This window comes from Rhinatrema bivittatum, chromosome 8 (genome assembly GCF_901001135.1).
Source record: "Rhinatrema bivittatum chromosome 8, aRhiBiv1.1, whole genome shotgun sequence".
NCBI lineage: Eukaryota > Metazoa > Chordata > Amphibia > Gymnophiona > Rhinatrematidae > Rhinatrema > Rhinatrema bivittatum.
In genome coordinates this window covers 21,408,701-21,433,436 of record NC_042622.1, presented here as the reverse complement: position 1 = coordinate 21,433,436, position 24,736 = coordinate 21,408,701, and the positions used below count along the sequence as shown (strand labels likewise).

Here is a 24,736-nt window from a genome sequence, read left to right as displayed (position 1 = left end):
CTCTAGTCCATGGCAACACCAGAGCTCTGATTCCTTTGTACTGTTCAGCGCTTGTAAAACCGCAACACCTTGGTGTTCTTTGGTCAGGATACCCCCATTTTCCGTGAATGAGACACATCGCTGCCTCCAACAGCTCCCACTCCCTGGTGTCTAACTTTATCCGACTGATAAAATCTGCCTGAATATCGTTCACTCCGGCGATGTGAGACATGGCCAGCCACTCCAAGTGCTGCTCTTCCCAGAGTATCAACTCCGGGGCCTCTCGAGCCACTGCCTGATTCTTGATTCTGCCTTGATGGTTGATGTAGTCCACCATTGCCACATTCTTTGATAGAATCCATACTGGATGGCCACGTAACCTTGGCAAACAGGCAAACAATGCAAAATGCACCGCTCTCGTCTCAAACCGACTGACAGGCCATGAGGCCTCCTGTTTCAACCATTGGCCTTGTGCTAACTGATCTTGCCACTCTGCTCTCCATCCGAAGAGGCTTGCATCAGTTGTGACTATTATCTAATTTTGAATCTCCAATTCCACACCACACTCGAGACTGGTGCGAATAAGCCACCATGAAAGACTGTCCCTGGCTTCCCTCTCTAATGGAAGAGAAAGATGAAATTCTTCCAATAATGGATTCCAGCAGGAAAGAAGGGCCCCCTGAAGAAGCCGCATATGTGTGAACGCCCAGTAAATTAATTCCAATGTCGATGCCATAGAACCCAGGACCTGTAAATAGTCCCAGATCCTGGGCACCGAAAGCTCTAGCAGAAGCCTAATCTGACTCTGCAATTTCAACATTATCTCTCGGTGAGAAAAACTCTCTCTGCCAGTGTGTCAAACTGAGCTCCCAGATACTCCAGAGTTTGTAAGAGAACTAAATGGCTCGTTGCTAGGTTCACCAACCATCCTAGAGACTTCAAGCGCATCGGTACCTTTTGTACCAATTGTCGACAGAGGTCATCTGATTTTGCACGAAACGCCAGTCATCCAGATACAGATACACCAACACACCCTCCTTTTGTAATGCGGCTGGCCCCACCACCAACACCTTGATGAAGTTACATGGAGCCATTGCCAGTCAAAGGGAAGGGCTCAAAACCGACAATGTTCCCTTAGGACCATGAACCTCCAGAATATCTGGTGCTCCGGCCTGATGGCTAAGTGCAGATACGCCTCTATCAAGGCAAGAAATGCCAAGAAGTCTCCCTTGCATTCTGCTGCTATGACGGACCTCAGAGTTAGACCTCAGAGTTTACCTTCTTTAAATCCAATATCTCTTGAATTGGATACAGAGGGGAAAAGAAACAGGACATTTAACCTAAAATTGACCTCAACCACACTGTTCAGGGTCTGAGCCAACAAACTCAGCAAGACATCTCTGAAAAAAGAAAAGATCTGGGGGCGATGGCCCCAGCAGTACCTCACAACCCCCTGAGAGGATCCAGAAATTTGGGGTTTTAATCTTTTTTTTCTTTCTTTCTCTCCAGACCACAGGTTTTGCACCATCTACCATCTGCTGGAGACAGAGAAATACTGAGGGACTGCAGGTGGCACACTGGGTTATGTAGCAGTGTCAGTGAAACTTTCTCTGTCTCCATCTGCTGGCAGGGAGGAAAAACCCAGGAGTCTGGGTACAGAGAACATCGTTTTTTAATGAAAAAATAATCACATTAAGCGCCTTCCTTCCTTAAAAATGCATTCAGCCTGCAATGCCCAACAGCATGGCAAGCTAGAAGCGATGCCAGAAAACCTGCATGGACTGCATTTGATTTACATTCGCACGGGTCAGATAGAGCTGTCCCTCGCTGCAGGGAGCGGCAGAGCCGGCGCCGGCTCTCAGAAGGCTGCGCGCGATTTCCCCTACCTGTGTGCGCGTTGATATGGTTGCGCAGGAGGGTGACAGTACGGAAGCCCTTACTGCACAGGTGACACTTGTGAGGCCTCTCCTCCGTGTGACTCTTCACGTGCCGGTCGAAGTTGGAGAGCCTGGCGGAGCTGAACTCGCACAGCTGGCACTGGTGGGCGGCGCCGGCTCCTGCAAGATGTGAACAGGACGATCTGGGATCTTTCCATGGGGGAAAACAGGAGGGAAGTGCCCGTCAGTCCATTCCCCCCTTCTTATCACTAAGGCAGACACTCCCCCCCCTCGTTTACTCACACCCTGAGGGCTAAAGGAAAATTGGTTCTTACCTGCTAATTTTCATTCCTGTAGTACCACGGATCAGTCCAGACTACTGGGTTTGGCCTTCCTTCCAGCAGATGGAGACAGAGAAAGTTTTATAGACACCGCCTCTTAACCCAGTGTGCCACCTGCATCTCCTCCGTATTAATCTGTACCCAAGCATAACAAAAACATTGAAGCCTAAGCCTACCCATAACGAGCAGAAGAATAATTAAAATAAAGGAAAAAAACCTGTGCCATTCTGCAGAGTTACACAAAGAAGCAACTAAATAGATCGCGTGTACTCTCTCCACACTTTACCACTCCCCCGGGCGGGCATCTGGAAAGAACCAATTTTCCTTTCCCTGTACGTACCCAGATCAGTCCAGACTCCTGGGATGTACCAAAGCTTCCCTAATCGGGGTGGGACTATGAGGGTCCCGCTCGAAGCACATTTGCCCCAAAATTGTTGACGTCCGGGGTCTGGACGTCCAATCGGTGGTGTCTAGCAAAGGTATGTAAAGACTTCCAGGTAGCCACCCTGCAAATCTCTTGGGGCGAAACCAGCTGAAATTCCGCCCCGTAGGTCACCTGTGAGCGGATCGAACGAGCTTTTAACCCCTTCGGGACCGGATGACCACAGGATATGTAAGCGGATCCAACTGCTTCCTTCAACCACCTAGCAATAGTGACCTTAGAGGCCCGCTGCCCTCTTCTGGAACCATGCCAGAGGACAAAATAGTGATTTGACCAGGTATCGTAGCAGAGCTCGAACATCCAGATGTCCCAACAATGTGGCGTTAGGTGAACCTGTCCCAAAGTCCGTAAAAGCCGGAAGGCCCACTGATTGGTTCAAATGGAATGTGGAAACCACCAATGGTAAGAAGAAAAGGACCATCCGCAAGGAAACCCCCTAACCTGAAATCCAAAGAAAGGGATCCCTACACGACAGAGCTTGTGGAACAAATAGCCACCAAAATGACTGTCTTCAGGGTGAGATCCTAACTTGACGGATCGGAGTCCTTAAGTGATTCGCCCCTCAAAGAAAGCGCACAACGTCCGGATGAGCTGCTAAACTGCCCCCATGAAGCTTGCCTTGTAAGCAGCCCAGAGCAGAGACTTGGAGCCGGAGGGAACTGTAAGAAAGGCCCTTCGTCAAACCATTCTGTAAGAAGGCCAGCATCTGCACCACCGACGCTACACGAAGATCCACCTTGCTCTGCATACCAAGACTCAAAGACCATCCAGACTCTGACATAGGCTAAGGAAATAGATGTCTTTTGAGCTCTCAATAGCGTGGAAATCACATCTTCCGGGTAACCCCTTTTCCTCAGTGTCCACCTCTGAAAAACCAAACCACTAGACAAAAGCTGGATCCGCTGGATCAAAAAATATAGGACTTTGTCGTAGCAGGTTCTGTAGATGGCCCAGCCTCAGGAACCCTTCTATGGCCAAGTTGATTAGATCTGCGAACCAAGGACATCTGGGCCACTCGGGAGCAATGAGAATCATCCTTCCCGAATAAAGTTCTATTCTTCTTAGAATCTTGCCCACCAGTGGCCACGGAGGAAACACGTATACCAGAACCTCGGTCGGCCAAGGTAGAACTAGGGCATCGATGCCTTCCGCTCCATGTTCCCTTCTGCGACTGAAGAAGTGTGGGGTCTTGGCGTTCTCCCTTTTTGCCATGAGGACGATGTAAGGAGTTCCCCACCTGCGCTACATTATCATCACTGCTTCCTCAGAGAGCTCCCACTCTCCTGGTTCCAGCTGTTGACTGCTGAGGAAGACTGCCTGTATGTTGTCGGCTCCCGCAATGTGTGACGCCGCCAACATTGCCAAGTTCTGCTCCGTCCATGTCATGAGTAGGTCTGCTTCCAGAGCCACTGCTCTGCTCATTGTAGGTCCTTGGTGATTGATGAAGGCCACTGTGATCGCATTGTCTGATAGGACTCGGACCACTCAATTCTGTAACAGAGGGAGGAACTCCAGAAGCGCCAACTGCACAACCCTCATTTCCAGGCGATTGATGGCCCAAGAGGCTTTCTCCTTTGACCATCATCCCTACACCGAGCAGGATTGGCACACTGCCCCCAAAATGGAGAGGCTGGCGTTGGTCATCACCAGTATCCAGTGTGGTAGCTCGCCACATTCCAAATAAGCCTGGCACAGCCAACACGAGAGACTGAATCTGGCAGACTCTGTAAGCGGTAGAGGAAGATGGAACTGTGCCGACCTGGGGTCCCACATAGAGAGGAGAGCCCGCTGAAAGGGCCGCCTATGAGTCAACACCCATGGAACCAATTCCAAGGTGGAGGCCATGGGGCCGAGAACCTGTAAGTAGTGCCATACCATGGGAGTCCTCATGTTCAGAAACTTCCGAACCTGCGATAGCAGCTTGGTCGTTTGCTTTTCTGAGAGAAAGATCTTTCCAACACGGTATCAAACTTCACCCCCAAGAACTCCAGGACCTACGAGGGCGAAAGATGGTTCTTGGCAAGATTGATTGCCTAGCCCAAGAACCGTAGGAGATTCAGTATGGCCTCTACGGCTTGGCGACAAAGGTCTTGAGACTTCGCTCAGATGAGCCAGTCGTCCAAGTAAAGGTGGATCAGAATTCCCTGCTTCTGAAGCGCTGCCGCCACCACCACTATGACTTTGGTGAAAGTCCTCTGAGTCAGAGTGATTCCGAAAGGAAGAGCACAAAACTGAAAATATTCTGAGTATCTTCAACTGGAGATATCTCTGGTGATCTCAGCGTATACCAATGTGCAGGCACACTTCCGTGAGGACTAGAGAGTCCATGAATTCTCTGCTGCGGACCGCTGCTGTAACGGACCGCAGTGTTTCCATCCGGAAATGGGGGACCTTCAGTGCCATAGTCACCTTCTGTAGGTCCAGGTTGGGCCAAAAAATCCCCCCTTTCTTTGAGACGACAAAATAAATAGTCCCTTCTCTCTCTCCTCCAGAGGGAACGATGGCCATGTTTTATTATGCTGAGGACTCATTGGTCTGAAGTGACAGTGACCCACTTGGCGTAAAAGGAGGTCAGCCAACCCCCGATGGAGAAGTCAATGAGTGGGCCAGTCCATTCCCAATGTGGGGACTTTGGTCCATTTGGCTCTTGGCCTGATCCATCCTGGCTGGTCCTGTGGTCATGAAAGGACTGGGGCCAGGGCTGAGACCTCCACAAAGTCTGCCTCTGGCCTGTACTTGGAACTCTGCTCTGACGGAACCATCTTGGATTCTGAAAACGCAAAGCGGACCAGTTAGAATCCCTTAGATGTTTTGTGTCCTCCGGTAATTTATGCACCATGATATCCCTCAACTGATCAACAGCTTCAGGTCTTCACCAAAGAGGAACTTGCCCTTAAGGGGGAGGGCACCCAATTGCACCTTGGAAGAGACAGTCGCCGACCAATTGCGTCACCACAAGAGCCTCCGAGCCGAAAACGCCGACATCACAGTTCCGGAAGAGGTGCGGACAAGGTCATACAAGGCATCTGCCCCATAGGCTACCGCTGCTTCCAAGCATTCTGCCTGTGACGACTCCCCAGGTGACAGGGTTCGCCCTCTGTAATTGTTGGACCCACCTGGTGGACACCTCAAAAATCCACTTGAGGTGGACCTCAAGTTTCCGTTCTTGAAGTCCTCCAAGGCCGCCACGCTGGTGACTGGCATCATGGTTCTTTTCGTAACCGTGGACACAGAGGCATCGACCTTTGGTACCCTGAGCAGCTCCAATGTCCCTCCGGGCAAAGGATACAACTTGTCCACAGCCCTGCTGACCTTTAAGCCCGTCCCCGGAGTGCCCCACTCCCCGGTTACCAGCTGCAGCACCATCCAGTGAAAAAGGGAACATGGTAGCCTGCCCTCGCCGCCCAGCCATGACCGGGTCCACTGAGTCCAAAACTGGTTCCTCCCGTGGGACTTCGATTCCCAACTCCTTGAGGACATGCGGAATGAGGGGGCTAGGTCTCTGCCTTTGGAACAAACAGACTAACCTGGGATCGTCGCCCTCCAGGGAAGGCGGGGTCTCTGGGAAGTGCTTCTCAGGGTCCTGGACTGCCAAGGGCAAGAAATCATTTGCAGGGCTCGGGGGGGGGGGGGGGGGGCCCCCGAAACCGAATCCCCCGACAAATGGGGCCCCGTGGTCCTGTCGCCCTCAGGGGTCCAGTCCGGCTGGACCCTTTGGGCCCCGGGTGCCTCTGACACTTGGCCCTTTTTTCGGGGGGGGGGGGGGGGGGGGGGGCTCCCCAGCCATGCTTCTTGCAGAAGGGCCCATATGCTTAGCCCCCCAGGTTAAAAAGGGCCTGGAGCTTAACACAAACTTGGGGGAGGAGAGAATTCTGATTCATCCCCCTCCCCCCAAGGGATCGACCTCTTCCTCCTCCAGCCCCCTATGCCCCCCCAGGGCTCATCGGGGCTAACCTCCGCCAGCGACAGTATCGGTGGGAGATCCCCTCCCCCTGCTACTCTCTGTGCCGAGCACCCGAAAGAACTTAAGATGGCCGCCGTTCCCCCTGCTACCCGAGAACACCGAGAGACCGCAGCTTGCGAGAGAAAGAGTTCCCGAAACTACCCGACTCGTCTTGAATCTTTTTTAACACAATTTTACCCCAGAACAAAGAAGGAAGGCAGAATACTTTCCTGTAATCCGAACGGCAGAGGCTCTCTTGGTCACCAGGCTGGAGGGGGAGGAAGCCAGTCCTCTGGCTATCACTCCGGAGCAAATTTGGAGTCCCCAACTCCTGCTCATTAATGCTTACGACTGGGAGGGTTGATCACCCCCAAGACCTCACAACCACCGAGGAGACCAAGTGCTCTCAATCTTTTTTTTTTTTTTGCTTTCGGTCCACATACAGAACTGCGGGTTTTGCACCACCTCCATCTGCTGGAGACAGAGAAATACAGAGGCGATGCAGGTGGCACACCAGGTTAAGAGGCGGTGTCTACAAAACGTTCTCTGTCTCCATCTGTTGGAAGAGCGGTAAAGCCCAGGAGTGTGGACTGCTCCGGGTATGTGCAGGGAATACTGTTCTCATCGCCCCAGGGGGGGTTTGCTCCTGTAACTGCTAAGAAAAGAGGCAGTGACAGTCCAGCCCGACAACGCTTCTGATGCTTTGCGTGAGCGGACATTAATGCGCAGCCGTGCCAGGGGTAAAAAAGATATTCTGCCTTTCTGATGGGCATGAAACGCAGCCAGGAAGGATAGAGGTGTGTGTCCCTCTTCACTAAACTCCGGCACTGCACAGAGGGAGAGGGGGGCCTCTGAAAAGATCGTGCCGGCTGACGACAGAACGTTTCCAGTTCATGCAGAAGGGAAGGACGTCCGCGTGCCCAGCGCTGGCAGAAAGGGCAAGGCGGAAACATGGAGGCTGCAGCGCTCCAGCTTAGTGAGCCTTCTCTGCTTTTACTGCACGCTGCTCCGGTCAGACTAATTAAGCAGTGCACAGCTTCCGATGGGCCACCATCACCAGGAAAGCGGATGGCTCTCTTCTGTCTGCCCTGGAAACCTTCTTCCAGGCTCTGAGGGTCAGGGGTGAGTTTCTTAGGTAACACCACTTCGGCTGGAGAATCGCTTTCTCTTACCCCGCAAACATCAGGCAAGCTATGAAAAGGCAACGCAATACACAAACAGAGCAACGGAAATAAAAAGACTTATAAGGGAAAATGTACCCCAATAAAGAGGAAGAGAGGAGAAGGTGCATGAGCTTTAGGTTAAGCATTTACTGCCTGGGAATGTAACATGACTGCAGTCTCCTCCGACTTATTCAGAGCTGCAGGATCCTCTGCTATCTGTCAAAGCAAGGAACTGCAGTAAAATTACACCAAGTCCCTGTGTGTGCAAACTCCTCCGTCTGAGCGGCTCTAAACACACCACACACAGAGACAGTGCACAGACACACACAGCACTGAGACACGGACACACACAGAGCACAAGCAAACACACACACACACACACAGACAGTACAGACACACACAGCACTGAGACACGCACACACACAGAGCACAAGCAAACACACACAGACAGTACAGACACGAGACACGCACACTGAGACAATCACACACACACACACACACATAGCCAAGCAAATACACACACACACACACAGACAGTACAGACACACACAGCACTGAGACACACACACTGAGACAAGCACACACACACACACACACACAGACAGTACAGACACGAGACACACAGCACTGAGACAGGCACACACACAAAGCACAAGCAAATACAGATACGAGACACACAGCACTGAGACACGCACACTGAGACAATCACACACACACACACACACACAGCCAAGCAAATACACACACACACACAGACAGTACAGACACACACAGCACTAAGACACACACACTGAGACAAGCACACACACACAGACAGTACAGACACGAGACACACAGCACTGAGACACGTACACTGAGACAATCACACACACACACAGCACAGCAAATACACACACACACGCAGACAGTACAGACACACACAGCACTGAGACATGCACACGCACACACACACATAGCACAAGCAAATACACACAGTACAGACACACACAGCACTGAGACAAGTACACACATCACAGACACATAGCATAAGCAAATACACACATACACACACAAACACAGCACAGACACGCACACACATCACACAGCACAAGCAAATACACACACACAGTACAGACACACACAGCACTGAGACATGCACACACACAGACACATAGCACAAGCAAATACACACACACAGTACAGACACACACAGCACTGAGACAAACACACACACAGCACAAGCAAATACACAGACAGTACAGACACACACAGCACTGAGACAAACACACACACACACATAGCACAAGCAAATACACACACACAGTACAGACACACACAGCACTGAGACAAACACACACACAGCACAAGCAAATACACAGACAGTACAGACACACACAGCACTGAGACAAACACACACACACACATAGCACAAGCAAATACACAGTAAAGACACACACAGCACTGAGACACGCACACGCACATAGCACAATACACACACACAGTACAGACACACACAGCACTGAGACAAGTACACACATCACAGACACATAGCATAAGCAAATACACACATACACACACAAACACAGCACAGACACGCACACACATCACACAGCACAAGCAAATACACACACACACACAGTACAGACACACACAGCACTGAGACATGCACACACACAGACACATAGCACAAGCAAATACACACACACAGTACAGACACACACAGCACTGAGACAAACACACACACACAGCACAAGCAAATACACAGACAGTACAGACACACACAGCACTGAGACAAACACACACACACACATAGCACAAGCAAATACACACACACAGTAAAGACACACACAGCACTGAGACGCACACACACACATCACAGAGACACATAGCACAAGCAAAAACACATACACACACAGAGACAGTACACACACACATAGCACAAGCAAATACACACACACACAGACAATACACAGACACACACAGCACTGATACACACACCCATACATCACACAGACACATAGCACTGATACACACACCCATACATCACACAGACACATAGCACTGAGGCAAGCACACACACTGTACAGACAAGAAACACCCAGCACCGAGTCACACACATACACATCACAGACACACAGCACAAGCAAATACACACACACACAATACAGACATGAAACACAGCACTGAGACACACACACATACACACCATTCAGACATGAAACACAGCACTGAGACACACACACAAACACATCACACACAGCACAAGCAAATACACACACAAACAGTACAGAGACACACACAGCACTGAGACACACACATACAGAATAGACATGAAACACACAGCACTGAGACACACAGTACAGACATGTGACACACAGCACTGAGACACATACACAAAGAACAGACATGAAACACATAGCACTGAGACACACACAGTACAAACATGAGACACACAGCTCTGAGACAACACACACACACACAAGTACAGACACAGGACACACAGCCCTGAGACACACACACACAAGTACAGACACAGGACACATAGCCCTGAGACACACACACACAAGTACAGACACGAGACACACAGCATTGAGACACACAAAACAGTGCAGACACAAGACTCACAGCAATGAGACACACACACACACAGCACATGCAAATACAAACAGACAACCAAACCACAAACCATACAGACACACACAGCATGCAAACACACACATACACAGTACGGACACATAGCTCAAGCAAACACCCTGCAAGGACCAAAGGAGAACCCATCAAAGCCTCTTCTGATCCCATCATGGTTTCCCTGGTAAGCACTGAATTAAAACACAGTGTACCATAACGATGCGCTCTAGTCTAATCTACCCAAACCCAGATGTTATCTGACTGCAGCTGGGGGCCACGTCAGCGCAGCCCACTGCAACCTCCACTGGTAACCAATCCCCTACCAGGCTCAATTCAAAGACCTCTGTGTTAAATCCAAGCAGCTAAAATGACCAGGGCCCAATGTATGTGAAGGTTCACCTGTTTCCATATAAAACCCTCCTGCCGTCTACGACCCAAAAGAGAGAGGCACACCTACAACTCACTGCCCCTACAGACTCTGGCCCGGCCCGGACCTGTAAGCGCACCTTCTGCTCCTGCATCCCCGGGCTCTGAAATGCTTTCTCAATGGAGGCCAGACCGGGGCCTGGCTCTTCCACCAACTTTATCCTTCCTGAGCCAGAAACATCCCCCCTGGCTGCCAAATCCAAAAACACGACCTCATGCCTCTGACCCTTTCACCCCAACACTCGGGCATTCGTCTCTGTTTCTCTACCATTCGTCTCAGTGTGTTACTATGCATGTCACTTCTGTTTCCTCTGCACTCACGCTCTCTCTGTATACACACATATAGATGATGTATTAAGGCAAGCTATCTGTTTTATTATGTATGTAATGCATTCTGCAGTCCTGTACCTGGCTCTTAGTACCCCTGTGGGGAGCAAGTTACAAATCCTTGTGATAAATACAATTTCACCTGCCTTTCCTCCTCTCTGCACGGCTTTCCTGCTGAATCATTTCACCCCACTGAAGAGACACCCACGTCCCCTCCTGCGTGGAGAGCACAGCCGCCTGCACGATGCCGGTCCCTTCTGCGGTCTCGGGGGAGGAAAATCTGTTAACGCAGGGACAGGAGCGAGGGCCGGGCTCATTCATTAAAACACTCCCCCATCCCTCTCCACTAGACGCCCCTGTTACCTGGCGGTCCCTGGTCTCCTCTCGCTCTGGAAGCCTTCACCTGCCTTGCCGGATCCCCTGGAGATGCCTCCTCATAGCCGCAGATGGCGAGGTTCCCCTCTGCCTGAGCTTCTGCACTCCGGTAGGTCCGGCCCGCCGCTGGCGACTGCTGGTTTCCTGGCAGGTCGGGAAAAGGTGACGCTCGGTCCGGCCCCTGGGCGGCAGGTGTGTTTCCAATCTGCAGTGGCCATTTAAGCAAGTTACCCGAGGTTCACCTGGAGCAGCAGCTTCCCTAAATAACCGCTGCCTTATCTGCACCTCTCCGCCACGCGGCCTGCACTTCAGAGGGAGGGGGGGCGAGTTTTATAATCGACCTTAACTGCACATGAAATCTGACTGTAATGCAAGCATAACTAAGTTATCTGAAAAGCAGACTTGTTTGCGGCCTTCTAGGACTGGAGTTTGAGATCTCCCTCATGCTAGTTGTCCAAAAACATTTGTTGGTTCAAAATATACAATATAATTACCTGCAACGTACCAAGCCACTAATGCATTTACTGGTTTTTTTTTTTTGCTAACTTAGCTGCACAGATGTGTTGCATTCATGGTTTTCTGCTAACTTCCATGCAGACCTGTTTGCTTCTCTCTTGGCAAAATTTTAGTAAACCCTAACCTGAACAAAGGGTCAAATCGCACCTCCCCGAAATAGACCCATGTCAGCATCAACACAAGCAACCGTTACATGGGAAGGACACGGTCGCACGACTTATAAACTACGTATTGTTGATTGGCAAACCGGTCCCCGAGGCCCACTCAGTCAGTCTGGTTTTCAGCGCAGACCCCAGGAATAGGCGTGAGCTCTGTCTGCACACCGTAGGCAGATGTGACTCAGGCCTATTCGCTGCACGATTCAGCGATGCTGCAGAAGAAAAGAGAAGGAGTGAGAGGGCATCAAAGACGAGCCTCCAAGGTTAAGGGCTAAGGGAAACGGGAGGATGAGAAAGAGACGAGGGGAAGCGGGGTTAAGGGGGGAACGACAAGAACTTCCTGCTTGGCCAGGTTAGGTTTAAGGAGCTGGGCTAAAATTCGGGACTGGATTTGCAATGAAGGTTCTGGTGTACAGATGTAGATCTGGGGGGGAGGGGGTTAATCTGCATAAAAGGGGTGCTGATAGCCATGGGGGGAGATGAGAGTGCCCAGGGAAGACCTGTAGAGAGAAAGGAGGAGAGGGCCCAGGACCAAAAGCGCCATGGGCGAGGCAAGAAGAAAACCAAGACAGGGCAGAGTCCCGAAATCCAACCCAGCAAAAAAACGTGTCAAGGAGCAGAGAGTGACCAGCGGCGTCGAGGACGATGGGGACCGAGTAAAAGGCCCTCGGACATGGCCACAAAGAGGTCACTGGAGAAGCTGTGGCGAGAGCGGTTGTCTGTGCGATGCAGCGGGTGAAAGCCAGAGCGGGGCGGATCCTCGACAGATTCAGATGATAGAGGGAAGAGGGCAGGGTCCGGCGAAGGTGTTCTGAGGAGCGGCGCGACCCCAGCGTGTCTGAAGGAGGAGGGGACTGTCAACGCAAGAGACGGAGGCGGGGTTGCTGACCTTAGGATGCCGACCCGCACGGTTCCACCCCCCCCCGAGCGGAGAGCAGGTGATAATGCCGGAGACGGGGGCCCTAGCACCGTGGCACGGCCCCTCTAAAGTGCAGGGTCCAGGGCAGTCACCCGTCACCCCCTATCTGCCTCCGCCCCCCCACACCACCCCTCCGAAGGCCAGGCCTGCAGGGAGGGGGAAGACTGCAGGGGAGACAGAACTGAGGAGCCGGCTGGGAATGGGGGTCACAGAAGCGAGCAGTGAGCTTGCAGGAGGAGGAGAAGATGGAACAATTTCCTCCCCAGTGATGCCAGAAAAGGAAGAAAACGTGGCAGGGGGAAGTGAATGAAGCGGGGGACCAGAGCAGGCGGTCTGATGGAGAATTCACCATTAACCTGCTCAATCTTTTCATGGAAAACTCGGCCATAGTCTGGGCAGAGAGTGAAAGGGGGGGTGGGAGGCAGCAGGGAGGAGGGAGGAGGGAGGTGCCTGTGGCTAGGAGATGGCGGGGCTTGCAGGACAGGGGGTCTGTCAGATGGAGATGATAATCTTGTTCGGTTGTAACGGACGGGAAGGAGGCGAGCACGATTTTCAAACAAGTGGGGAAGAGGGCTTCAGTCAGGAACGCCCTGCACCGTGGTCACAGGAACGTGGGGGGAAGCGAACCACGGAGGTCAGGCAAGGCTGGGGGGGAGGGTTTGGCTTTATGGGATGGGGAGGGGGTGGAGCAAGGCGGAAACGCAGAGGAGGAGAGAGGACGCGCGGGTCAACGGCCTCCCATGTTCCTGAAGGCGTTGGCGGTGACCGGGTGAGGCTGTAGGGGAGGGTGGCCGAGTGTGAAGGTTATCAGGTGATGGGTCAGAGAGGGGAAGATGAGAGGCGGAGAAGCCTGAGCGAGAGCAGGAATGTACCAGGGCAAGGCAGTGGCCATGCTGACGAGCGGGAGAGCGAATGGTCAGCACAGGAGGAGGCGTGGGGACGGCAGACGACCAGCTGCTTGAGCGAAGATGGGGTGAAAAGACGGGTGGAGGAAGTGGGAGACCCTGACACTACTGCCATGACCTACTGAGCACAGGAGAAAAGATAACCTCAAAGCAAGAAGATGGCGGGAAGGGCAAAGAACGAGCTCGTGAATGAAATTCATTAACCTGCACCGGCTCCATTTCCACCTCCTGCAGCTCGTAGGCCCCTCCTCCGAGGGGCAGCCCCGCCTCTCCCTGAAAATGCTCCGGAAGAAGGCTTGCCAGCTCTGGCTGGCCCTCTCCATCCCGCTGCACCTCGACAGCCTGGGGTAGCAGGTCCAGTATCCTCAGCTGGCTGTGGTGGATGTCAGGCTCCAGGGTCACACCCAAGCGCTGCAGCTCCATCTCCACTGGCTGGATGTCCATCTGGTCCCGCTGTACAGTCACATGGCAGTGCCCACTCAGGGGGTCCTCCTCCTCATCCTCAAATCTGACGACCTGCAGGGTTAGGATGCGCTTGCTCCCCGAGGTCTCCTCCCCTGCAGAGAACAGGAAGGGCTCCTGCCTTTTAAACAGCAGGGAGGGCAGGGCTGCCGTTACATCATAGGGGAATGCCTCTCTTCTTCCTACCATAGAAGCCATGCACATGACATCTCTGTCACTCTCTTCTCTCCAAATGCTCTCCCCTTTGTCCTTGCTGATTGTTTCTGGGTCTTTGATCTTAGTGAACTGTTCCAGCTTCTGGTTCCTGGCCTCCATATTTGCACTGTCAGAAAATAAATTTAAAAGAAAAATAGAGATTTTAGCAGACATGGCTGTATACCTGCTCAACTAACTAGGGGTGAGCAGAGAAGTTCCCAGGGCAGGCTGCTTTGCCAGCCACCACCCCCCCAGATCGCCATCGGCCTCTCTTAAATCAGAAAAGCGAGTATTCTTGCCTTGGCTGGAGAGAGAGGCATTTGTCCTCGTCTCCAAATAAAAAAAACAAACAAACCCAGCGCCTGAGTTTCCGGATCGTGATCTCTATGAGGGGGGATTGTGACTCAAAAGACAAATTCCCACCCGTCTCCAAAAAAAAAAAACCACACACCCTGATAAACCCTAGAAGAGTGACTGGAGGACCCCTCTACCCATCGCTGCATAATTATCCGTGGGTGTCCTACGCAGGATGAAAGTTGTACCGCGCAGGGCTTTCCCAGAGCAGAAATGGCAATCTCCTCTTTACAAGTTCCTTCTGCCCGCTGGACGCTCTGCAAATCAAGGCTGAATGTGAGTGCGTGAGCCACCCGACAGGCAAGCCTGATCATATGAGCCAATTTTTCAAATCGCCTGGGGGAGCTAAACTCAACATACACTGCCTCTGTCGGGACAGCGAAGGAATTTGCTCAGTACTGGGGGTACTCGAGCACCTCAAAGCTGGCACACCATGTGCCTGGCATGGCGCTCTACTCGCTCCAACCCCTGCCTCCCAGTGCAGCTTTACAGGGGTACTGGGGCAAAGGTGGAAAGCAGAAGACGGAGGGCTTCAACCTGCCAGGATTGCAAAGGGGCTGGAGAGGGAGGAAACCCCTTCAAGTAGGGACCTGACTGACGGCGTGTTTACAAGCCCTGGAGCACCATGGCATCGCTGCAAGCCTGGGCGCGGCGCGCGCCGAGGCCGCTGCCACGTGCTTGCACGCGGGCCAGATCCCGGGTTTTCCCTGCAGCACGTGCGCCGACGAGGAGCAGCACTGCAGCTCCTCGCGCGCCGCCCGCACCTGGGAGCCGCGTCCTCGTGCTGCCTCTCCTACGTTTCCCTCCTTCCGGCGACTTCAAGGAGCCTCGGGACCCAGCAAAAAGGCACAGGAAGTGGTGGGAAAGGCAGGGCCTGGCTGGGCCCGGACAGGCTCGTCCCCTGATTGGCCGAGAGCTCGTGTCAATCCTCCCACTCTAAGGAAGGTGAGGGAGGGGCATCACCTAGGGTGCGAAGGCCTCTTGGACGCCAGGGGATTTTATTTGAAGCTGGAGCCAGTGCAATAATAATTACTGAAGCAAATATTGTCCCACCTGCAGCTATCTCTCCAGGTGTCTCTTACAAAGGAGAGTGACGGTTATTTAACTTGCACTTTGGGATTCTGTTAATGCGACCTTAGCATTCCGTTTAACCTTCTCTGCTGGTTCTGCTTTTCTGACCGCCCAACATTAAGCGCCAACCAGAACAGCTGAGGAAAGGGGAAAGAAGGTTTTTGTTTTCCTAATATAGTACCATAATAAATGTCGTCAGAAAATGTTGATCCATACAGTCTGCCGAGAAAGTCTTTTTTTAGGGTAGTAACTGCTGCTCTGTGCAGGCTTCCCCCATGCTTTCTGTTAAGGGTAGTAACTGCTGCTCTGTGCAAGCTTCCCCCATGCTTTCTGTTAAGGGTAGTAACTGCCACTCCATGCAGGTTACCCCCATGTGTTTTGTTAAGGGAAGTAACTGTTGCTCCATGCAGGTTACCCCCATGTGTTTTGTTAAGGGAAGTAACTGTTGCTCCATGCAGGTTAACTCCATGCCTTCTGTTAAGGGTAGTAACTGCCACTCCATGCAGGTTACCCCCATGTGTTTTGTTAAGGGAAGTAACTGTTGCTCCATGCAGGTTACCCCCATGTGTTTTGTTAAGGGAAGTAACTGTTGCTCCATGCAGGTTAACTCCATGCCTTCTGTTAAGGGTAGTAACTGCCACTCCATGCAGGTTACCCCCATGTGTTTTGTTAAGGGAAGTAACTGTTGCTCCATGCAGGTTACCCCCATGTGTTTTGTTAAGGGAAGTAACTGTTGCTCCATGCAGGTTAACTCCATGCCTTCTGTTAAGGGTAGTAACTGCCACTCCATGCAGGTTACCCCCATGTGTTTTGTTAAGGGAAGTAACTGTTGCTCCATGCAGGTTACCCCCATGTGTTTTGTTAAGGGAAGTAACTGTTGCTCCATGCAGGTTAACTCCATGCCTTCTGTTAAGGGTAGTAACTGCCACTCCATGCAGGTTACCCCCATGTGTTTTGTTAAGGGAAGTAACTGTTGCTCCATGCAGGTTACCCCCATGTGTTTTGTTAAGGGAAGTAACTGTTGCTCCATGCAGGTTAACTCCATGCCTTCTGTTAAGGGTAGTAACTGCCACTCCATGCAGGTTACCCCCATGTGTTTTGTTAAGGGTAGTAACTGCCACTCCATGCAGGTTACCCCCATGTGTTTTGTTAAGGGAAGTAACTGTTGCTCCATGCAGGTTAACTCCATGCCTTCTGTTAAGGGTAGTAACTGCCACTCCATGCAGGTTACCCCCATGTGTTTTGTTAAGGGAAGTAACTGTTGCTCCATGCAGGTTACTTCCATGCCTTTCCTTAAGGGTAGTAACTGCTGCTCCGTGCAGGTTTATTTATTTATTTGTTTATTTATTTACTTAAAGGCTTTTATATACCTATAGCCGTTTGCACATCGTATCGGTTTACAGATAACGTATAACATGCTAGAGAAAATACATGGAACGATTTGGTTACATGGTATGGTTAACGGGGGGGGGGGTACAAAAACATGGTGTGCAGAGAGTATAAGGTGTTGAAGGAAAAATACAAATGAAAATAAACATAAACAGGACTATGTACACATTACACGGTATGTTCTGAGAGGGTGCCAGAAGTTTATATAGTGGACTTGAAGATAACATATATAAATTATATAGTTGGAACTGTAGACAAAGTCATGTAACATGATAGTACCAGGGAGAGAACTGTTAGAAGAGTTGAAGAGGAATGCGTTGTTTAGCCAGGTGATGTTTTGGTTGTGTAATGTTTTATGTATAAGGGAGAGGGTTTTGTAGAGGATTCTAGAGGAGATGGGGAGCCAGTGGAGGTCTCTGAGGATGGATGTGATGTGCTCTTTTCTATGAGTGTTGGTTAGCATTCTGGCAGTGGCATTCTGTAATAATTGGAGGGGCTTTGATGGCGGAGGAGGGAGTTACAGAAGTCAATTTTAGTGAAGATTAGAGTTTGTAGGACAGTGCGGAAGTCGTGTGTGTAGGAAGGGGGTCTAATTTTCTTTAATACATGCAGTTTAAAGTAGCATTCTTTTAAGGTGGATTTTATGTAGGTTTTTAGGTTTAATTGGTTGTCAATGTTGACACCTAGGTTGCGTAGGTGTTGTGGGAAGGGGGGCTGAGAGGGGTGTGGTGCTCGATAGTATGTGGTTAAGTGAGGGCTGATTGTGAGAGATTATGAGGAGTTCAGTTTTGGTGGTGTTGAGTGCCAGGTTGAGATTAGCAAGGAGTTGGGTTGATAGAGTTGATGCAATTGTTCCAGGTTCTTAGGGCCCTGGATAGTGAGTCGGTGATGGGAATGATAATTTGAACATCGTCCACGTAGATGAAATGGACGATGCCTAGGTTAGTTAAGAGGTGGCAGAGGGGCAGCAGGTAGATATTGAAGAGGGTGGAGGAGAGGGCAGAGTCTTGGGCTACACCCCGGGTAAGTTTGATGGGGTCAGATTCGTCGTTGCTAAGTTTGACTTTGAAGTGTCAGTTTTCCAGGTAAGATTGAAACCAGCAGTGGGCACTACCAGTTATGCCTATGTTCGTGAGTTGGTTTAGTAGACAGTGTCGAAGGCAGAGGAGATGTCAAGCATAGCTAGGATGTATGCTTGCCCTTTATCCATGTCTGTGAGAGATATTAGGAGTGTTTCAGTACCGAAAAGTTTTGGGAATCCTAACTGGGATGGGGATAGAATGTTGTGTGAGTCTAAGTATTCAGTGAGGCGGACGTTGAATACCTTTTCAGTGATTTTGGCTAGTAGCGGTAAATTTGAGATTGGGCGATAGTTAGATGGTTCTGACGGGTCGAGGTTAGGTTTTTTTTTTTTAGGATTGGTTTCACAAGCGCTAGCTTGAGGGCGGTTGGGACGTCACCATGGGTGATGGAGCAGTTGATGATTTCGGATAAGGTTGTGGCTATAGTTTCGGGGATGGTCCGTAGCATTTTGGATGGGATGTGGTCTAAGGGGTGTGAGGAGGGGTTGATTTTCCTTAATAGTGATTTAATTTCACATGATGATGCGGTTTCAAGATGATCGAGGCAGGCTGTGTTGTTGGAGGGGGGGAGGCAAGGTGAAGGACAAGTCCGGGGGAAATTTGGCTGTCAGTTTGGATACTTTGCTGTGGAAGAAGGAGGCTAGGTTGTCACATTTTGTTTTTGATGTCTGGGGCGGGACTGTGTGTGGGGGGGTTGGCTCACTTAGGTTGGATATCAGAGAGAAAAGGGCCTTGGCATTGTACTGTGCATTTTGAGGGCGTGGAAGTCGCGCTTCGTTTTTAGGATGTTGATCCTGTATTCATGCATGTAAAGAGGGGGAGGGCTGCTTTCCCCATTTTCTTTCCTTTATTCTCAGGTTGTTTTTGAGTTTCTTAAGTTCAGGTGTGAACCATGCTTTTTTGTTGCTGCGGGCGGGGTTCACATTTATTGCTTTGAGTGGGCAGATTTTATCTGCAATGTTTTTGGTGGTGTCGTTCCACGAGGTTATAGCTGATTCGGGGTCAGTGAGATCAATCTTGTTTAAGATGTCAGTGCAGGATTTGATTAAGTCTTCTCTCGAGAGCAGGGTTTACGGAATTGGAAGGAGTGATTGTGGGGGAGGGGGGGGGAGTTTGTTTCTTTATGGAGAGGGTGGTGTTTATGAGGGAGTGGTCGGACCAGGGTACTGGGGTGCAGGTGGGGGGTTTGGGTGGTGGCTAGGTTGGTATTAGTGAAGATAAGATCGAGTGTGTGGCCTGCTTTATGGGTAGGGAGGTTTATGATCTGTTTGTATCCCATGGCTTCGAGAGGGGAGAGAAATGCTTCACAGGAGGGGGGGAAGGTGGGCAAGTGTCGACATGGAGGTTGAGATCGCCGAGTAAGACGGCGGGTGTGTTGCGATCTAACTTGTCTACAAGGAATTCGATGAGGGGAGATGGGTCATGTTCTAGGAGACCAGGGGGAGTGTATATTAACCATATTTGTAGCAGTGGGGATTTGAAGAAGCCAAGCTCATATTTGGGGGGTATATTGACTGTTTGCGGGGTGAGGTTAAGTTCTTTTTTGGTTACGAGGAGAAAGCCGCCTCCTCTTTTTTTTGGGTCTGGGTATGGAGTGTATGTCATAGAGATGTGAAGGTAATTGGTTTAGTAGTGCAATGCCTGTGTTTTTGAGCCATGTTTCTGTGATGGCACAGATGTCTGGCTTTGAGTCTGTTAGGAGGTCATTAAATATGTGGGGTTTTTTAGCTAGGGATTGTGCATTGAGTAGCGCCAGCGTGAACAGAATGAGTCCTATACGTTGTGTGAGGGGGGATGTCATGATGGGTATGAGGGATCTTGGTAGGTGTCTTTGGGTTGGGATGGTGGATTTTATGTGGTTGCGGTGTATATATTTGATGATAGGTATGGGGAGTGGATGCATCTTGGCGTGGGTGAGGTGGGTGTCCTGTAGAGATGAGGGTGTCGTACGTTGTGATGGTAAGAGAAGCTGTGTTAGGTGGTAGAGAGGGTGGCGTGGTTTGAAGAGAGATGTGAGGGACACAGGGGAGACACAAAGGGGCACACTAAGGGGCAGGCCCCTTTGTTGCGCTCCTTATGTGCGAGATGCCCGGCGCAAGACACCTGGGAGGAAGTCCTGTTATTATAGGGACTTCTCGGCCGGATGTGAGGTGCGCCGGTGGAGGCGGTCTGCTGTCGGCGTCACAGCTGGATTCGGGGCCGGGTAGGCCGCGTGTTCAGGCTCGGACCCCGATGGGTCGTCCGCACCAATAGTGCGGAGCCAGTTGTGGCGGTCAGCGAGGGTTGGGTCATCGGCTGCGGAGGCGGTGCGCAAAAGAGGAGGTGGAGGCCTTTACTCCCACCATGCCTTCTGTTAGGGGTAGTAACTGCTGCTCCATGCAGGTTACTTCATGTTTCTGTTAAGGGTAGTAACTGTCGCTCCGTGCAGGTTACCCCCATGCCTTCTGTTAGGGGTAGTAACTGCCACTCCGTGCAGGTTACCCCCATTCCTTATTTATTTATTTATTATTTTTATATACTGACATTTGATCTGAGATATCACACCGGTTTACATTCAGGTACTGTAGGTATTTCTCTATCCCCAGAGGGCTTACAATCTAAGTTTTGTACCTGAGGCAATGGAGGGTAAAGTGACTTGCCCAAGGTCACAAGGAGCGACAGCAGGACTTGAACCCTGGTCTCCTGGTTCATAGTCCACTGCTCTAACCACTAGGCTATTTCTCCTCCCTAATTCCTTCTGTTAAGGGCAGTAATTGCTGCTCCATGCAGGTTATCCCCATGTCTTCTGTTAGGGGTAGTAACTGCTGCTCCATGCAGGTTACTTCATGTTTCTGTTAAGGGTAGTAACTGTCGCTCCGTGCAGGTTACCCCCTTGCCTTCTGTTAAGGGCAGTAACTGCTGCTCTGTGCAGGTCACCCCCATGTTTCTGTTAAGGGCAGTAACTGCTGCTCTGTGCAGGTTACCCCCTTGCCTTCTGTTAAGGGCAGTAACTGCTGCCCTGGGCAGGTTATTCCCATGCCTTCTGTTAAGGGCAGTAACTGCTGCTCTGTGCAGGTCACCCCCATGTTTCTGTTAAGGGCAGTAACTGCTGCTCTGTGCAGGTTACCCCCTTGCCTTCTGTTAAGGGCAGTAACTGCTGCCCTGGGCAGGTTATTCCCATGCCTTCTGTTAAGGGCAGTAACTGCTGCTCTGTGCAGGTCACCCCCATGTTTCTGTTAAGGACAGTAACTGCCGCTCCGTGCAGGTTCCCCCCTTGCCTTCTGTTAAGGGCAGTAACTGCCGCTCCGTGCAGGTTCCCCCCTTGCCTTCTGTTAAGGGCAGTAACTGCCGCTCCGTGCAGGTTTCCCCATGCCTTCTGTTAAGGGCAGTAACTGCCGCTCTGTGCAGGTTTTCCCCTTGCCTTCTGTTAAGGGCAGTAACTGCCGCTCCGTGCAGGTTCCCCCCTTGCCTTCTGTTAAGGGCAGTAACTGCCGCTCCGTGCAGGTTCCCCCCTTGCCTTCTGTTAAGGGCAGTAACTGCCGCTCCGTGCAGGTTTCCCCATGCCTTCTGTTAAGGGCAGTAACTGCCGCTCCGTGCAGGTTCCCCCCTTGCCTTCTGTTAAGGGCAGTAACTGCCGCTCCGTGCAGGTTCCCCCCTTGCCTTCTGTTAAGGGCAGTAACTGCCGCTCCGTGCAGGTTACCCCCTTGCGTTCTGTTAAGGGCAGTAACTGCTGCTCTGTGCAGGTTTCCCCATGCCTTCTGTTAAGGGCAGTAACTGCCGCTCCGTGCAGGTTTCCCCATGCCTTCTGTTAAGGGTAGTAACTGCCGCTCCGTGCAGGTTTCCCCATGCCTTCTGTTAAGGGCAGTAACTGCCGCTCCGTGCAGGTTCCCCCCTTGCCTTCTGTTAAGGGCAGTAACTGCCGCTCCGTGCAGGTTCCCCCCTTGCCTTCTGTTAAGGGCAGTAACTGCCGCTCCGTGCAGGTTACCCCCTTGCGTTCTGTTAAGGGCAGTAACTGCTGCTCTGTGCAGGTTTCCCCATGCCTTCTGTTAAGGGCAGTAACTGCTGCTCCGTGCAGGTTCCCCCCTTGCCTTCTGTTAAGGGCAGTAACTGCCGCTCCGTGCAGGTTACCCCCTTGCGTTCTGTTAAGGACAGTAACTGCTGCTCCCCGTTTCTTCATTTCCATCCTTTAGCATGTTTTCCTAGCGGGATGCACAGACATTCCAGGTTTCTGGGGTGTGCTGGCACGCACCTTTCCAGCGTGATTCGACTCCCAGAATAACCGAAGTCAGAACAAGCCTCATGATGGGCAAGGAAAGGGTCCGCAACTCGCTGAAATCTCATCTGTGCGGAAGAGTTAATGAAGCAGAGATGTCTCATATGTCAGGTGGGAGTTTGGAGATAACACAACAGCTCTTCTCCCCAGACAGAAATGTCCTCTGCTGGTATAAAGCTCTCTCTCTTAAAGCACGTGTTTTTTTGGTGGTTGCATTTTATTCTGCAATCATCTGGCATGGCCTTGTGATGCCAACTAGCTACAGCTTTAGTTGAAGAAGGCTTCTGAACACCTTCCTGTATCCTGAGGAGGTTCCTGACTGAGGAGACAGATTAAGGATTTATATAAGCAAAGGCTAAGTAAGCTGTCTGCAGCTGATGTTCCTGCATCCAGGCTAGTGGTTCTCAAGAACCCCCAGTGGATCTGGTTTTCAGGGGATGCACAATAAATATTCTCGCGTTATATTTGCAGCTGGTCTAAGAACCAGGTTAATTTGCTTGCTGAGGTTACCCTAATATCTGATCCTGTTTAGAGGTGCGGGGTGGTCTTGCACTGCAAAATTTGAAAACCACTAATGAAGTGGGTTTGCCCATGGCATGACTCTTTTACTTTTTTTATATTTATGCAAAAATTTTAGTGTTGAAGCAGGGCTGCACTGGAAGGTGGTCCCCAGGAGCCCCCTGGCTGCATTATGTTATTGAAACAGAAAGGGTATTGAGGGATTAGGGGAGCAGAGCTGGTGAGCGCCCCCGGGTAAGAGAGCGGCAGTGCGTCTGTGACTAGCTGCTGGAGCATGCAGTTGGTCAAACAGAGAATTACTGCTGCACAGGCCAGCAGTAACCGTGCAACCTTCCCCCAACCCCAGTGCAAAAAAGATATTAAGTTATAGTCTGTCCGGGATCATTCGGCCTTCTCGACTGAGACTCTCATCTCATCTAGGGGGAATTACAGAGCTATAGGAGATTAGGCTGAAAGAGAAGACCAGAGACTCCATACTGATATCTCTCTGTACATGGAAATCCCAAGGCAAAATGCAATACATCGGAAACTTAAGTCTGTTAAGTAATGTGAACAAACACTTCCTTTTTAGCCCCTCTAGGAAACAGATGCCTTGGACAGAGCTTTACTCTCCTTTTCTCAGCCTCACATCCATATCAGCTTTCTCCTTGATTGACTCAGAGCTCTTATGTCAACCATTTTAGGCACCTGCAGCTCTGCAGTGAGCCCAGGGAAGGGGGACCTTGTGAGCACACACACACACACACACCTTGCACACAAGAGGTGTGCACCATGCAGCTGTTACCTGAGACGCATCCCCTTCGATGGTTGTGGCCACTTAGTGCGGCAGGTGTCCTGCAGCCTCTGCATCTTGCTGTCCTTGGGGACGGAGGCCAGAAGGATAGGAGGGTAAGCAGAAAGCTGTGCCAATAAAGATATATAATTTAATGAGGGGAATTGCAGCTTGCTCACCTCTCACTCCCATTGCCGCGTTGGCAAAACAAATAAACCCTTCCCTGCGAGGAGCAGTCATTGGTGTCCCCGGTGCCGTAAGATGAAAGGGAAACGCTCACGGTCAAGATCTGTAGCTGCCATGGGAAGGTTATGCCATGACTCGCACTGGCACGCCTGTGCCTCGGATGAATGCGATAAGCATGCACAATTTTTTTTTTGTCATCTGAGCCCATAGGCTATGTAGTGGTGCCCGGCTTAAGAGCTGGTTTGGCCGCTGGGTTCTTAAGAACACTTCCTACTAATCCATTCGTAAAAATAGAAGAGTCTTTAATTGCTAAAAACCTGGGTTCAGATGCCCCTTTCTAATTTCCCACTTCAAACCCCCCCATATGCTTAGGCCTTTCCAGCCTTCTGCCACAAGGGGCTTCAAAAACAACCCCATACCCTCTGTTGACCATAAAATACTTGAAGAAGGGGCTTCCAAGAGCCCAGTCGAGCACA

At 51.0% G+C, this 24,736-nt stretch overlaps 1 protein-coding gene across 1 annotated transcript in view; it reads right to left on the bottom strand.

Annotated features, from left to right (window-relative positions):
* Positions 1-24,209, bottom strand: part of CTCFL (CCCTC-binding factor like) — a 68,139-nt gene extending 43,930 nt beyond the window's left edge. Inside the window, 4 exon segments of the mRNA XM_029613763.1 lie at positions 1,866-2,036; positions 11,469-11,685; positions 14,183-14,762; positions 24,087-24,209. Of these exon segments, the coding sequence (XP_029469623.1) occupies positions 1,866-2,036; positions 11,469-11,685; positions 14,183-14,762; positions 24,087-24,151 (1,033 nt within the window). The 5' untranslated portion in view covers positions 24,152-24,209.
* Positions 24,210-24,736: the final 527 nt, after the last annotated feature.